Source organism: Myodes glareolus, chromosome 21, assembly GCF_982192425.1.
Source record: "Myodes glareolus chromosome 21, mMyoGla1.1, whole genome shotgun sequence".
In the NCBI taxonomy this organism is placed as follows: domain Eukaryota; kingdom Metazoa; phylum Chordata; class Mammalia; order Rodentia; family Cricetidae; genus Myodes; species Myodes glareolus.
Genome location: NC_142046.1, coordinates 24,748,799 through 24,766,643, shown reverse-complemented (window position 1 = coordinate 24,766,643; position 17,845 = coordinate 24,748,799). Strand labels below are relative to the sequence as shown.

At 36.8% G+C, this 17,845-nt stretch overlaps 1 protein-coding gene across 2 annotated transcripts in view; it reads left to right on the top strand.

Moving 5' to 3' along the window:
• Lrp1b (LDL receptor related protein 1B) overlaps positions 1 to 17,845 on the top strand; it is a 1,858,137-nt gene that overhangs the window by 1,349,275 nt on the left and 491,017 nt on the right. For both annotated transcript variants that reach the window (XM_087899923.1, XM_087899922.1), the window contains exons 40-41: positions 85 to 209; positions 3,480 to 3,851. In XM_087899923.1, coding sequence (XP_087756049.1) covers positions 85 to 209; positions 3,480 to 3,851 — 497 coding nt within the window. The remainder of the gene's footprint in view (positions 1 to 84; positions 210 to 3,479; positions 3,852 to 17,845) is intronic.

Here is a 17,845-nt window from a genome sequence, read left to right as displayed (position 1 = left end):
AGTCTATTTTTCTTCTGGTTGAGTCATCTCTTCTCTTCAGTTTTCCCCAGCTTGATTTTAATTAGTATGTTCAACTTTTGGCAGAGCACACGCCAATGGGTCAGTCAGAAGGGGCCACAAAAATGATGCCACGGAAGCAGTAACCATGAGAACCGGCCTTGGAGTCAACCTAAAGGAGATCAAAATCTTTAATCGAGTAAGAGAGAAAGGTCAGCACAGTTAATGAATATATAACCAATATATTTTATATCAGTTTCATTTATTTTTAAAAATTCAGAATTAATTTCTATTATGTTCAAAGCCTCAAAATTCCTTTTAATAATTTTCTTTTATAAAAATCATAGAGAAGACAAAGGAAATAAAGATACAATAGTCTTTATACATTTATATTCATTTTTCATACACATGTAGCATAGACAAGACTTGAGAATGGGTTTGTACTAATAAATATGTTTTTAAAACCTTGCTAAATATATAATGACAAAAGCACAAAGCATAACTAGGGTATTAGAGAGGCCATTGAATTTTTTTTGGATTATCTTTTAGCGCAAAAGTTGTTATAACTCTGGGAACAGTTGTCTTCAATGTGTATTTCTAATTCCTTGATAATGGTTTTGTCTTTTTTTAATTTTTTTATTCAATTTCTGTATATGAACAAACTTTAATAATTTTGAAAATGGCAATAATGGATTAGTAGCATAGAGTCTGCCTTACAAAGAAACAGTAAGAGCATACTTGATCTTTTAAAATTAGAGATATATATGCCTCACGTATAAGAGATGAAGAATTACAAAGCCATCCATTTGCGATTTCCTCTGTGCTTCATGGGCACTTCTGAGAGCATCACATGATTTCTCAGTGACTTCAGGTTGCTTTTAATTAACATGTTACATGTGCCAAAGATCATAAAATATAAAACCTATCATTTTAAAACAATGCATTCAACTACCTTTTTAAAAAAAATTATTCATTTTACATATCAACCACACTTTCTCCTCCCTCCGCTTTTACCCTCCCCCCTCCTTCAGCTCCCCAATCTCCCCTCCACCACCAGTCATCCACTCCTCAGAGGTGGTAAGGCTTCCCATAGGGAGTTAACAAAGACTGTCACATTAAAATGAGGCTGGAACAAGCTCCTCCTCCCTGCACCAAGACTGAGCAAGGTATCCCACTACGGGGAATGAACTCATAAAAGCCAGTTCATGCACAGGGGATAAGACCTGGTCCCAATGCCAAGAGCCCCACAAATAGTTCAAGCCACATAACTGTCACCCACATGAAGAGGGCCTAGTTTGGTTTCATGAAGCTTCCCAGCTGTCAGGCCAGAGTCCATGAGTTTTCATTAACTCTGGTCAGCTATTTCTCTGGGTTTCCCCATCATGGTCTTGACTCACCCCCCCCCCACCCTGCTCATATAATTTCTTCTCTTTCTCTTTGACTGGTCTCTGGGAGCTTGGCCCAGTGCTTGGCTGTGGATCTCTTCATTTGTTTCCATCAGCTACTGCATGAAGGTTCTATTATGGCAATTAATATAGTCACCAATCTGATTGCAGGGGAAGACCAGTTCAAGCAGAGCTGTACCATAGACAAAGATAGTTTCAGTAAGGAGTGAGGAGTCTCTACCTATGCACAGTGGCTAGGCTTTTTTCTGTGCAATCTTTGGGTTGTGGTCCTGTACACTTTCTTTCTGAAAAGAACTTCATGTGCTGTTTTGCCTTTGTGCAGCCCAGTAGGAGGAGGGCCACTTGTTGCTCCCTGCCTGCTCAGAGCCCCAAATAATCCCACAGAAACCATATTATTTAAATCAGTGCTTGGCCCATTAGCTCTAGCTTCTTATTGGCTAAGTGGAGGCTACATGGCTTCTCTCTAGCTCAGCCTTCCCAGCATTCACTTTAGTTTTCCCGGCCTAACACCTTCTGCCTTGCTCTGCTATGGGCTCAAAGCAGTTCTTTATTAACCGTTGGTATTTTCAGCATACAGAGGGAAATCCAACATACAGTGTTTGGGCAGGTTTCAAGAGATGGTACTGCAAAGGTCTTCAGTTGGGGGGCTTGTAGGTATGGTGCCTTAATCTATAGGTCATACTCTACATTTATGTCCTAGGCTAGATTTCCACCTTGTAGAACACACTATAACTTTCTGATTCATTTTTCTCTTTTCATGGGTCAATTCCCACTTGTTCTGTTCTGTGATCAGTTCTGGGTTTTCAGAGTCAACTCTGAAGACAAATTTCTCAGTTTCTAGATCTACCTAATTGCTGACTCTACAAGAGGGAACTTTTTAAAAGTCAAAAAGTGGCTTTCTACTGCGGGAGAATTGTCTGTATTCTGTCAATCATGTTTTAAATAAACGTTGATTGGCCAGGCAGGAGGTGTAGATGGAAAAACCAGACAGGAAGTGGAAATGACATAAGGAGAGCAGGAGAATTCTTGGGAGGAGGAAGTTGATTCCTCCCATTCCTGCCCAGATCACAGAAGCAGCAGGATGTGAGCTGCCCCACTGAAAAAGGGACTGAGCCACATGGCTAACATAGATAAGAACAATGGGTTAATCAAGATGTGAGAGTTAGCCAGTAAGAAGCCTGACCTAATGGGCCAATCAACTTTATAACTTATAGAGATCTCAGTGTGATTTTTCTCTGGGACTAAGCATCTAGGGGGGTGGGCAGGACAAAAAACCTCCAACAGACAGACCCCCTCATGTTACATTTTGCTTTTGTTATTGAATGCTGAGAGAGTTTTCCCAGAATTTTCATCTCCTCTACCAAGCCTCTGAAGTTTTTGGGTCATCTCTCTCCACTCCCCTTTTTCCATCTTCTTTGAACTATATATCACTGAGAGTGTAGGACAAGTTTTCTGAGGCTCCAACTTTCTCACAAATAGTAGTTCTGTTGCTCTGTAGTTGCTACTTCCCTTAGTCCTGGGAGGAGAACACTTTTGAATCACATGAGCTTTTTCCAGGAGTCACATGAAAACTTTAGCTTATTTCAAGAAGACTAAAAGGGTTTGGCCACTACTACAGGATAGCATACAGAGATTCCTCATGAAAAATGGCAGTATATGATCCAACTATACCACGACTAGGTATTTACTCAAAACATTCTCAAGCAGCATAAAACAGGATATGTGAATACGTATGTTTATCATGGCCTTCACACAATAGTCAAGTTCTAGACTCAGCAGTCTAGACACCTAGTATTAAACGGATGGATAAAGAAAATGTGGTGTAAGCTAAATCTCTTGCCTTAGGCAGTCAAATCTTCATGCTTTTGTTTGGCTTTGAAATATATATTTCAAGTTGAAATTCAAGAAACTAAAACCTTTGATTTAAAAATTCATTATTTTTTGTATTTAATTTTTAATGACATACCTTTAAAAATATAGTTATACTTGTTGTAATATTTCAATTAGAGATAGGATAAAATTTTTCCAACATAAAGCAAAAAATGATTGTATGTTTGGGTGTTTTCTCTTTCTCAGGGACCAATGTCTGTGCCAAAGAAAATGGTGGCTGTAAGCAACTCTGTCTTTATCGAGGAAATTCCAGGAGAACTTGTGCCTGTGCCCATGGCTATTTGGCTGAGGATGGAGTTACTTGTCTTAGGCATGAGGGCTATTTGCTATATTCAGGAAGGACAATATTGAAAAGTATACATCTTTCTGATGAAACAAATTTAAATTCCCCAGTAAGGCCTTATGAGAACCCACAATATTTCAAGAATATCATAGCCCTGGCCTTTGACTACAATCAAAAAAGAGAAGGTACCAATCGGATCTTTTACAGTGATGCACACTTCGGGAATATACAGCTGATTAAAGATAACTGGGAAGATCGACAAGTAATAGTCGAGAGTAAGTACAAACTTCTAAGTTGTTTGTGTGTCACTTCAGCTTAGAAAAAACAAACAGTGGTATGTACATGGAGCAGTTTCCCTCCCCAGAATTCATGCTCAAGAATGATAAAGATTCTATCATCCATCAATCCACCAATGTCAAAGCAGCAGGTCCCCACATGTACTGTAAACAGTAGTGTTAATCATATCTGCAGTGTTTTATCATTATATTTGCTGCTTATGCGTCTTGTGATAGCGGTAATATGTCAGTACATAACTGTTTTAATTGATCTCCTTCAAGTGCGGGTCAAATGGTAACATTAAAGTATCTCTAATGATTTTCAGTTAATCATAGTTTCTGAAAAATTATCTAACATTAGCATGTGGATATTGCTTGAAGAGGAATGTTGAAGAAATGATTTGAGCATCAAGATTCTTCTTAGTTGTAAGAGAACTTTTCTGGCAAGAACAAGGTTCTAAGTTGTAAAACAAGTAAAAAGGATGGAAAAAATAAACCTACTTTAACCATTCAAATTCCATGTTTCATTCAGTGTGAACTATCCACACAATTTACAGAAACCTCATTCCTGTCATCCAATATTCATGAATACCAACATCTTCACAAATATTCTCTGCTATGACTTTGCAATTTCTGTTTATTCCCTGTTACTTGTAGACCAGGGTGGCCTCGAACTCACTAAGATCCTCCTGCCTTGGTGCTCAGATTAAAGGTGTGTGCCACCATGGCCGTGCTTAGCAGAGAATTATTGATCAATGTGTTAGACACCGAGCGGACCATGGTAACACATTTTAAGCATTTATTTCAGCTCACAAATTCATCTTGTTCTTTGGCAAGCATACACTCAACTTTGCACCCAGTGTACACTGTTTTATTTATCTAATTTATTGATAAATAAATTATGTATCTCATAAATACATTAAATATTACAATTCATATTTGTTTGGATAAATGTGCTCATTCATAAATGTAAATATTTGTGTACTATAGAAACCTGGAAGCAAATTTAACCAGAAAACTAAAACCAAGTTACCAAGTCAGTAACTCTGTTTTTTATCTTACAGGTGGCTGAACATAAATTTTCCATTAATTTATGTCTTAAACCATTGTCTATGAAAAGAATTATTTTCACAAAACTTTCCAATAGTCATTTTACAATTTTATTAGTTTATTAAAATCTAATAACCAAAATTGTTTCCTTATAGTCATATACATTTGCTTGATAACAATTAAAATTTGGCATCTATACCAGGTGGTGGTGGTGCATGCCTTTACCCAGCACTTGGGAGGCAGAGGCAGGCAGGTCGCTGTGAGTTTGTTTGAAGCCATCCTGGTCTTCTAGAGCTAGTGTTCAGGACAGGTTCCAAAGCTACAGAGAAACATTGTCTCAAAAACAAAAACAAAAACAAAAAAAAGAAAGAAAAAGAAAAAAAAAAGAAAAGAAAGTTACTATAATTATTAGAAATTTCATACTAATTTATACATTTATGACCCAGGCCATTTTGACTTCTCTTTCTCTGTCTTTGGCTGGCTGGCTGGCTGGCTGGCTCTCTCTCTCTCTCTCTCTCTCTCTCTCTCTCTCTCTCTCGTGTGTGTGTGTGTGTGTGTGTGTGTGTGTGTGTGTGTGTGTGTGAAACAACTATGTAACTATACTAATCATAGAATTCAATCATATTTGATATTCATTGATTCTTTGGGTATATCTGTATGAGGCTTACATTTATATTACTTTTCAGTTTGTCATTTTTCACTCTGATAGAATTCATCATTGCAAGTGATCATATTGAACCCAGCATGTTAATTAACTTATTCATCAGGTACAGTTTAGGCCCTCTGGTAGTAACGGATGAATATCTCTTCAGATAACTTTAGAAGCTACAGTTTAATGAAGAAAACTGCAAGCAAACAATCATGGTAATACAGTATATCTAAAATATACCTGAAGCCTTTAGAGAATAGAAAATAGACCTGGTGAAGAATCTCATGAAAGTTTTAAAAGGTGGTGCTGTGCATAACTGAGTTAAGAACATTGCCTGGGTAGATAGAAATCATCAGGTGAGTAGGTCCAGTGGTGAGAAACAAGTGAGATGCATGACTCTAGGCCTGTGCTTCTCAGAGTGTGAATCCCTGGGGATCCCAAGCTACTGAGAACAAAAAAGCAAAACAATTCTCAGATACGTAAGTGTTCTAATATCGGTCTTTTTCATAAAGCTGACCTTTGCTTTCAGGTTCGAAAGGCACTGACTGTAATTGCACCTTCGTTTCCACTAACACAGTGTATCCTGCTACACTGGAGGTCACTGTAACTTTCACTTCAATTTATATGGAGGAAAAACAGCTAGGTTTACATGAGCAACAACTCTTAGAAAAGGGTAATATTGGGTTTAGTTTATTCGTTTTTATCAAATCTTGATCCTTTGATACAGACCTCTTCAGCATTTTGTGTGATGAAAGAGACAATATACATAAGGAATTTAGGTTATCTTCTGAAGGAAGACAGGAATTTGATTGATTGCATCAGCTGGCACTTTCCCCAAGAAGTACATTTTCACTCCCAAAGAAGCATGGCAGTAATGAGACACACCTGGGTGTGTGGCAGATATTTTCTAGGAAATATATATATATATATATATATATATATATATATATATATATATATATACATATGTGTGTATGTATATAATATTGTCACTATGATATTTGTGCAAATAATAATTTTACAATTAAGTTATATAAGTTATTTATAAAAATTGCTTATTCATGACAGTAACTTGACAAGCCCTTTCTGGTGAGGTGTGTGATTACTAAGGTCTGTGCGTTCATGGCACAGCCTAACAGAATTGTCAACCTTGGAAGAAATGTGTAAGCAGAGAAGCAATGTTTTACAAATGAAAGGGATAAGTGATCCGTTCAAAGCAAGAGATAGGCAAATACATCTTAGTGTAATGTGTTGTGAAAAATTCAACATCATGATTTCAGAGTCTATACCACATTTACCCAAAGCTATCCTTGTTTTATGCTGCCTAGTATGAAGTATCCACAGCCACCTAAAAGGTTTATATTACCCCTTTCCTTCCCACCACAAAACTGCCCATATGAGACATATAAACAATGAAACTATAATATAAACATAATGAAAAAAGTGTTGATTGCTGTAGATTATTGAATCTACTTTAATCCAAAAATTGTAAGTCTCAAAAGATTTTACACTGGTGTGGACTTTAGTTTATTGCCATAAATTTAATGTTAATTCTGTTATACTGTATGTATATTTCTACTTCTGTTTAAGATATTTTATACAGATCAATTAAAAATGTAGTATATAATTAAGAAATATAGATTTACAAAAATAAAGTATTCACCTATAATAGCCAAACATATAGTCATGTTAATTAGGTTTCCTAGGTATACAAGGATATATTTCAGATAGATAGGTATTCTCCAAATATTTCAAAGACCTACAGAATATGAAATTTAAAATATTTTAATAACTTAGACTTTCAAGACAGTGAGTAGTGTCTGATTCTGACAGAACCAATGTATTCCAGAGAAGATGATGGGTTTTAAAGAAACTCTCTGTAAAGTTTGTTTCCTTTATGGCAAAAGCTAACCATGTGGGCAAAGAAACTGCCCTTGCCTCAATTGTTGACAGTTAATGTCCAAACTGGATCAGCAGGAAACCAAGAAAGGTGAGTTCTGAGCTTTCCCAAAACAAGGTAGAACAGCCCTTCAAAATTACCTGCTTCACAGGAAAGTTTGTCAGATATGATAGGCCTATAGGTCAAAGCTGGATGCCCCAGTGTTGCAAAGAAAAATTGTGTGAGTGACTATGCAGTCAGCTGTTTCTGTCATTTCTTATATTTTTGGAAGTCACTTGCTTGCACCTTCCTTCTTACTCAGGTAATATTATTTCCTTCTCAGGTCTTTGATGAAGTTGATGACTAGATAATTATACATATAGTCTTTTAATTTATGATATAGGATAAATTAGATATAAAACTTTAAAATCACCAAGATAGGATAAATAATTAAATACTTTCTCTAATTTGTTAAATAAAAATAGATTAGATATTATAACATAATTTTTACTTGATAGCTGTTTTGTTGTATGTACTTTTACTATATTAAAGTTAAAATCTTCTGTTTTGATTAGACAGAAATCAGAAATACTATGGGATTTTTCTTTATACTGTAAATATGTGTTGTTCACATCAGTTAATAATAAAAGATGTTTGACCAACAGTCAGGCAGTATAAAGTTAGGCAAAAAAAAAAAAAAATTCAGGACTTCAATGAGGAGGGGCAGAGTCCAGAGAGATGTGAGCAGTCACCCAAGAAACAACATGACAAGTAAAAGCCACAATCACATAGCAATAAGTAGAAATGGGTTAATTTGGATGTAAGAGCTAGTTAGTAATAAATCTGATGTATATGAGAAATAGTTTGTAATTAATATAATTATTAATTAATATATTATATTATTAATAATTAATATAAGTTTCATTTGATTATTTGGAACTGTGTGTCCAGGACATGAAAGAGCCACCCCATTTATATCATTTGCTTCCTCTTAGTTTGTTAAAAGATTGGCATTGAAATTAAGTCAGTCCTCCTGACCAGCCTACAAGTGCAAGGATTATAAGCATAAGACAAAATGGCCGTCTCTAAAATATTCTAGATGTCATCAATTCAGATTTTACATCACTAATGACTGTATTTTTTGAAATATGTCTTGAGACTATAGATATGACCTTGATTTTTTTCTCTTAGTCTCTAAACCACAAGCAAGATATTCTGCTTAAGTTCATCAAGATCAAGTTGGAAGTGCTTTGGCCATTGAAGGAGGCATCCATCAGCTTGTGGAACTCTGTTGCCTCCATCTCTGTTCCCCTCTTCCTCATGTGCTATCAAGATATCTGTCATCCTTAGGGAATTTGCAGTTGTAAATTTATTTCTTGATAATTCTTTTAATTTCCCCAGTGTCTGTTGTAACATCCCCTTTTTCATGTCTAATTTTATTACTTTGACTCTTTTCTCTTCATCTTTGGTTACTTTAGTGAAATGTGTTCAATCTTGGTGATATTCTCAAAGAACCAACATTTAATCATTGATTCTTTGTATGTTTTTTATTGTTGATGTGTGTTTGTTTTTCTTTGATTTAAGCCTGAATTTATTTCCTGGCAATACCCTTTAGAGTGCTAGTTTTTCTTGTTTTTCTAAAGCTTTCAGATGTATTTCTAGGTTACTTGTAAAATATATATTTATATTTGATATATATGCCAAGAAAATTGAACAAAGAAGACAATTGGCATATATTTCTTAAAAAATGAAAATATCTATCATTCATGGTGGGTATATTTTTTGGATGTAGTAGAAAGCAGAATCATGTTTTCTAATCGCAACTGTTAGTCTTATTTGTTTTTTTTTGAAAATTGAAGCCATGAATATTATGAGTTATCATTTAGTCTTATTTATTTATTCATTTATTTATTTATTTATTTATTTTGTTGTTGTGGTCTAGAATTTATCCTCTTCTTTTGCTCACTGTTCTGGGATTATTTATTCCCTCTGTCTTCTTGGGTGTGAATAACTTCTTCAGATTGAATTATTCCTTTAGTTCCTTGGCATATATGTTAGTGTAAAGATGGATTAGTAGACATAAATAGCTTAAATCTAGTTTTACCAAGCAATGTTTGTCCTTTTTAGTAGATTGTGATTGATATTTTTTTGGTATAGGAGTCTGAGTTGGCATCTGTAATCTCTCAGAGTTTGTAGAATACTCAATGTACTAACTTCTGGCTTTGAAATATCACCATTGGAAGGTTAGGTGTTACCCAGTGGGCCTGCATTTTATGTTACTTGATTTTCCCCCAATGCAATTTTAATATGCTTTTCTTGTTCTATATGTTTAGTCTTCTGACTATTATATGTTGTGGGATATTCCTTTTCTGGTCCTGTCTACTTGGTATTCTGAATGTTTTTATATCTTATCAGGTACCTGCTTTAGATGGTTTTCCTTTTATGATTCTATTAAACATATTTTCTATTTCTTTGACCTGGGTTTCTTTTTTACCCTTTTTATTAATGGATGTTGGACTTTTTTTTTATTTTCAGGGTGACCGAGAAAACCTGAATATTTTGTGATTGGGTATTTTTAGATTCCATATTTTCTATGAACAAGCTCTCCGTTTCCTCTGCCTTGTCTTCACCACCTGAGACTCTATTCTATGTCATGCAATCTGTTGGTGAGGATTGCCTTTGAGGTTTTTGTTTGACATCTTAAATTTTTCTTTTCCAGTTTTATTTCAGATTTCTTTAGTGACTCCTTTTCTTTGTTAAATTCTGCTTTTGAGAGTTCCATATTTAGCTTATTTCATTCAATTTTTTGTGCTTACTTCGGTTTCATAACCCTATTTAAAGGTTCTTGCATGCAGTTACAATTGCTATTTTGAAATCCTTGTCTTGTGCCTCAACTTATTGCATTTCCTAGGGTCCATTGCAGCAGGATTACTGGATTCTTGTGGAGGCAAATTGTTTTGTCTATTCATGTTTGTATTTACTCATGGGATCTATGTAGGACGAGATTTTACAGTGGAATCACTAGTCACCTTGCTCTGCCTGCTAGCTTCCAAATAATCACACAGATCAGGCAATACCTTAGTCTTGTTACTACCTAGTCCTTACATCTTAAATTGACCTATATTTCGTCTCTATGCTACCACGTGGAAGTGCCTTTTTACAGCACCACATGTTCATCTCTTGCTTCCTATTTTTCTGGCTGACAACTCTTGTGCCTCTCTACCTTTCTTTCCAGTGTCCTCTCAGCCCCCCAAATCCTGCTTAGCTATTGGATATTCAGATTTTTATTAAACTAATTGAGTTATGAGTCTTCACAGTGTTCACAAAGATTATTACACAGCACCCAGGCTTTGATGAAGCTTGAAGTATTTATTGTGGTGACATTTAGTTCTCTCTTTGTTGGATGCATAGATGGTTCTTTGGTTTCTGTTGACTACTTTCGATCCTAGGCAAGTATGGTTGCTTCGGGTCACTGATAGTGATATCTGTTGAGGGTCACAAGAAATAGAAAGGGATGTAAATGAGTTTGAAGGAAAGGATTTGAGGGCTTAAGGGAAAGATCTAGTGGGATTGATTACAGAGAGGATAGTGAGAATTGGTTGAGTCCCATCTTAGTTTGGCCACAATAGATTACTGGTAGAAAGTGGTTCTGTTGATTGGCAAATGATTTAAAAATAAGAAAAAAGAATGGAGGGGAGCTAGAAGAGAAGTCCAGCAATGTCTTTGAGAAAGAGCTGAGTTAGGTCAACACCAAGAAGTGGTACCTCCAGGGAATGAAGGTAGGATCTCAAGATGGGATCTTGCAGATCTACGCTACAGAGGACAAATAAGTCTGGAGAGACAGGGAAGGAAAGACTAGGGGCAACTCTGTGCTGTCACCAAGAGTTGGGATGCCCAGGGAAAGGAGATGGTGTAGGAGTAGGGGCTCCTGTAAGAGTCTGCTGAAAGACAAAAGTAAGTCTAGAGAGAGCATAATGAAGGGAAGAAAGGATAGTGAAAATGGCCTCGTGAGTGACAGCCCAAAGTGGACACTGGGTGTCCCTGGTGGAAAGTACGTCTGTGGATTGTCAGCTAATACATGGGAATGGGGGAAAGTTTCAGGGGAAAGAGTTAAGCTGAGGTGGAGTCTCATAATTTCTTTAATGAGTAATTGTAAATCAACAGAAGCATTATTCAAAAATATTTTTACTGTATTTGTTAACCATTTAGAATAATTACTTTATTTTAAATTATTTTTACTGTTTGCATTAGAATAGTTACCCTGCCAAATATAATTAGTGTAATTACAGATATTAATTAATATATTAAGATGTAATGTAATAATGAATTAAGTTCAGATTGAGACTAATTAATATGAACATTTCTGAAATATTCTCCTTACCAATTTTACCACCAAGAAATTGCTAATTTGTTAAAACATTATAATTTAGCATTGGAGGCTTTGCGAGAATTTAAAATTTGACTTGCCTTACTGCAAAATAAAATAATAAAATAAACATAAATATGAAGCCTAGAGACCCTGATCCTGACCCATCTTCTGTGTATACAATTAATGTGTGCATTTTCTCTGCTTGAATCTGGTACGGTGTTACCTCTTACCATATCATTATCTAGGTGACAAATGATTCATTTCAGGAAATTTTAAGCAACCTTTTAAAATTTTTCAAATATATTTGGTTTTTGTTTGTCTGCATCTGAGAGTCAATGCAGCACAGTACAGGTGGGAAGCTCAGGAAGCAGCTTTCTCCTTCGGTGATGTTTATTCCAGCGAGCCACTCACATCATGAGACTTGCTGGGAAGCCTCTCTTCCTGCTGTGCCATCTTGACAGTACTTCACTATATATTGAAAAACATCAGATGATATCCAGGCTTTTAATTGCAACATAAGGGAAGCAAAAGTGGGTGAAACTTTATGAATTTGAATAGCCTGGCCTATGTGGTGAAAATTTCAGGCCAGTCAGAACCTCATAGGGAGACACTATCTCAGGCAAGTAAGTAAGCAAGCAACCAACCAACCACCATCACCACCACCAAAATAATAATAATAATAATAATAATAATAATAATTCAGAGTTCTAAACAGTTATCTAAATTATAATCATGCTTAGAGTTTTCATTTAGTTGAGTAGGGAAAATGGTGGGAGGAAGGCTCTCTCCTTACATTTCCATTTCTTTCAGGAAGTTATTATCTAAGCTTTAAAGAAGCCATAATAAGAGCTATTATTAAATACAAGACAGTATTTGTTAAGTGCCTAGAATATTCTATGGATACATGGGTATAAGGGAATAAAGATGCAATGTTTATCCTTTCCTCTGGAAGTCCACAATAAGGAAGAAGTTAATTAAAAAAATATGTGTGTAGTTATAAATATCTACACACACACACACACACACACACACACACATAATTTTCTAATATATGTGACCATAGTTTCCTCTCCCAAACTCCTTGATAGCACAATATTGAATATGCATCCTTTGAAGCCATCTTTCATATTAAAACATAGAATATCTTTATATAACTATTAACAATGAATATTAAGAAGAAATTGCTAATCTGAAAAACAAGGGTGAAATGCAGATGCACTATGCATTGTCTCCTCCTGGGTCACTGCCTTCTGGAGTGCACAGAAGGTTCTTGTGCACAGAAATGAACTGTGTCCATCAACTTCCAAAGGAAGTCAGAGCTGATCAGTTATGAAACAGATGGTGGTAATTTAAGAGCCAGGGTCAACCAAAAGAAAATACAAAGGCACTTGCTACAACAGTGAATGCTGAAATCCGGGTTAAGTAATGTTTTCCCAAAAAGTATCTGAAAAATCTTCACAATTCATAATTCTTCTTGAAGACAACTTTTTTTAAATTTTTTTTTTAGTAAATTTTATTAAATTATAAAAGTTTCCATTTCCGCCCCCCCTCCCAACACCCTCCCACTCCCTCCACTCCCCACCTCCTTCCCCTCCGTCCCCCAGGGCAGTCAGGGTTTCCTGCCCTGTGGGAAGCTCCAGCTCCCTCCCTCCAGGTCCAGGAAGGCGAGCATCCAAACAGACTGGATCCCCAAAATCCAGCATATGCAGAGGAAACAGGTCCCAGTGTCATAGTCAATGGCTTTTCAGAAAGACCCCTTTTTAAAAAAATATTTTTTATTACACACACATTGTTCTGCCTGCATATATACCTGCCTGCCAGAAGAGGGCACCAGATTCATCATGGGTGGTTGTTAGGTAACAATCCAGTTGTTGAGAATTGAACTTGGGACCTCTGGAAGAGCAGCCAGTGCTCTTAACTTCTGAGCCATCTCTGGAACACAGAAGATAACTTCTTATCTGTACTGGCTTTTTGGGATCCTCGTCTGTTTGGATGCACACCTTACTAGACCTGCATGGAGAAGGGAGGGCCTTGGACTTCCCACAGGGAAGGAAACCCTGCCTTCTCTTAAGACTGGAGAGAGAGTGAGGCAGGAGTGGAGGGAGTGGGAGGGAAATGGGAGAATGGGAGGAGGTTGAAATTTTTAATAAAAATAAAAAAGAAAGAAAGTTGAGCAAGTCATGGGGATCAAGGCAGTAAGCAGCACTTCTCCATGGCACCTGCTCCATCTCCTGCCTCCAGGTTCCTGTCAGTCTTGGGTTCCTGCTATCACGTCTTTCTCTGCTGGATTTTCACATGGAAGTATAAAATTAAATAAATGTTTTCCTCCCGCCACGCCCAGAAAGATAACTTCTTAAAAGAACTCTTCAGTGAGACAATACATACAGAAAAATCTCAAAAAACCTTAAGGCAATGCATCAAAGAGACGAGATAAAATATTCCCATAAAAGCAGCAAAGATTAGTGAAAGCACATACACAAATGACATGCATAAAACAATGCTTTAGGATTACTTGACAGGAGGAGTTCATGGTCTATTAATAGAATATGCATGGCTATCCAAAGTAGTTAGGGAAGAAGAAAAGATAGCACGAGGTTACATATTAAAGATGGCATGAGTTTCTTCTATTTGAACCACCTGATTCCCTTAGTATATGACCAGAGCTGATTTTCACCTGTGGTAGTGGTGGGACTTTGCTAGTCAGACATTATATTTTTACTAAAAGAAGAAAGCAAAAGGACAAAGACATTATATTGGCCTGTGGTTTTCATCCGTAGTTGCATGTCTGTGTTTTCCTGGGCTTGAAGTGAGGCAGTGCAACATGTAATAGGGATCTGTGGCCAAGACTGCTCACCTTCCAAAGCAAGCAATTAAGGAAGGTGCTTGCTCCCAGTAAGACCCTGCCTTGCATAGTTCCCACTGTCTCCCTAAGTATTCAGGATGAGAGCTAGTGAGGGGGACATTTTATCTTCAATACATAGCAGAAACTACTAATGATGTACCTCTGATTGAATGCCAATATTGGTAGAAACCCAGAAAATAAGGTGTAGATACAATTCCCATAGAATGTGTTATAATTGGCACGTGGCTTGGGCTCTTCAAAATTCATGCTGACCTAATTTTAGGCTATATTTTAAGGGACAAAGGTTTTTAAGATCTAATAGTTCTTTGGAAGGTTCGAAAAAGATCATACTTTTCTCATGGAAGTGTATGTTTTTTTGTGAGAATGGGCTATTATAAAACAAGTAGCCTTTTGCCCTGTCTTTTCATTACTTGTTTAGTTGAGTCTGCATTTTTCACCTCTTCTGATGAACTAGAGACTGTTTCCATGCTTTCCCACTATATGAGCTAAACAAACAAACAGAAATAACAACAAAAATACCCTACAACTGCTGTCCACTACATATACGCTGCTTCGAGCATTCTCTTTTAGCTAGGAAATGAAATATCACACTAAGTGAGACAATACAACTTTTACAGTCTTGTTAGCATCTTCCTTTTAAATCTTCAGGGTGATAGATGTGTATGTGTAGAATGAGAACAATAGCCATCATTTAATCCATAGATGTGTGAAAACGTTAAAACTTCATAAGAATATAATACTCTAATTTTGCTCTATTCACCTAGCTGTGAATATCTGAATAGCATAATATGAAGAGAAACTTTCTGAGCAGGTTATTGCAATAATCTTGCATGCTAGGCTGACAAGATGACTTACATCTAGAAGAGCAGGCATCTGTGAAAGAGCCTGTTGATGGAACCTTTGGTCTGGTAGGTAATGAGGGGAAATGAGGTTAATTTGATCTCTATTCAAAAGGCACTTCCCTCTCTGCCAGTGCTAAACAGGGAACAGAGTTCCGAGGGAATTTAAACATTGTTTCAAAGTTAGTAATATCAGAAAGGAGATTTCCTGTCTACCCCAGTTCACATGAACTGTGTAAGTGTGTGGAGAAGTCAAGTTGAGTAGCTGATTAAAACCCTCTTTTATAGATTTCAGGTGCTTACTTGAAGATCATGGCATGCTTAACCTAATTTATTAGTGAAGTATATGTTCAGAATGCAAAGCAGCTCATTGAAAAGTAGACAACTTAGGATTGATGTCTGCACATCACAATTTGTTTTCCTGATGAGGTACTTGGGACAAATGTTTGAGTTAAAAGCTAGGGCACCAGAAACCACATATACATTTTAACATGGTCACTAATGCAGCATTTTGTCCTGTGCCATTTGCACGTAATAAAATAGTGTGAAACCTCATGTTTTCTGACATGTGTTCATGAAATAATATACCCGAATTCAATTTTCTTAAATGTCTAATTTGCTTTAAAAATTCAACACACTCTTTCCTAACCTATGTTCTGCTTGGTTAACCTGTATCCACTTCTCACAGATCTATTTTCACTTAGCATTTCCTCGTACCAGCAGGCACTCGGCCATCAATTATGTCAAGTGGGAGAAAAGTATGTCTTCCCTGCCTCTCAGAACAACCACCAGCTATCTTCGGTATACATTTTATTTAACATCATTCTTTACATTGTTCTTTTTTTATTGTTCTTTGCATTGTTCTGGTCTCCTGCTGGCTTGTGGATGGCCACTGTTTCCCTATCCCTGTCCATCCTGATGTGTAGAATTCTATGTTGATCCTTGCTGTGATTCGCTAAAACGAGGAACAGTAAGGGAATAGTCATCAAAAGAATTTGTACATGCTCTGACAGTCAGAGGGTGGAGCCCTCCTGAAAGTTACTAAGTAGTGGGAAGGATTTTCTTAACAGAAATAGTGCCCTCTTACTAATATGCAGATAAAATATGGTGTTAGTTTAGACAGAATTGTGGGGTCTTGCTGAGTTAAAGGAAGGAAGGCCCTTCCAGCCATTCCAGCCAGGTGAAGGGCTTCATCCTCTCTGCCTGTGATTTCAGTTTTGATAATGATCTCTGGCAATGGAAACAGCTGATTATTTATCCCTACTATTTCCAGGTTACTGTCTTTCTGAGAATACCATTAAAACAGCAGTATTTGTCTTGCATGTAAATGATCTGCAGGTACTTCCGGTCTTCATACCAATAGTCTATTTTCCCACCGTTTTAAAAGGAACAAAGTCCAGGAGTTGGATATTATGTTTCTGCTCTTCTCGAGAAGAGCTTCTGGTCTGCAATGGTCATCTTCACACAGTGATCCTTGCATCCCTGTGCCCAGTGAAGACACACCCCTGAACTCTCTTCAAGTGTCATATTTCTGTTTCTTAAAGTATATCAGTTACAGTAGATGTGGGCCCTACATTATTGACTTCATTTTTCCTTTTAATTTTTATTAACTACAGTATATTTTGCTCATGTCTCTCTCCTTCTAATCTCCCCTGAGTTCACCCCCAAAATCCATGAAGTTTTTATTTATTTATTTTTATTTTTCTTGTGTGTGTGTGTGTGTGTGTGTTATTTCAAATATTTCAGAACATGGAACGTGCTGGGAAAAGTGATTTACATGCCCAGTAACAGTTCATTGGAGAAAACTGATTTTCTCTTTGCCAGCAGGTATCAATTTCAAATGCCTTCTTATTTAGGAGTGGAATCTCTTGTAAATGTCTCCCCTCACTGCCATGACACCATCTGACCTGAACCTGTGTGCCTCTTGTGCTTGCTGCCTCAGTTTCTGTGAGTCATGTGTATTAGTCCTCTTGCGCTTAGAAGATACTATTTCATTGAAGTCATCCACGACCTCTGGTTCGTGCCATCTTTGCATTTCCTCTTCTGCATAGATCCCTGAGCCTTGAGGGGAGCGGTTGATGAAGGCTTCCCACTTAGGACTGAGTGCTCCAAACTCTCTCCTGCTGCCACTGTGGAACTCTGTGTTAGTTACCATCTACTCTAAGGTGAAATTTCTCTGGTTCTTAAAGTAGTGATATAAAATATCTTGTTTCCCCAAGGCACAGGATTTCTTTTCTTCTTTTCCCTTTTTTAAAAATTTTATTGATTTTTATTGAGCTCTACATTTTTTTCTGCTTCCCTCCCTACCTCTCCCCTCCTTAAACAATGCCATAAAATTATTCTGT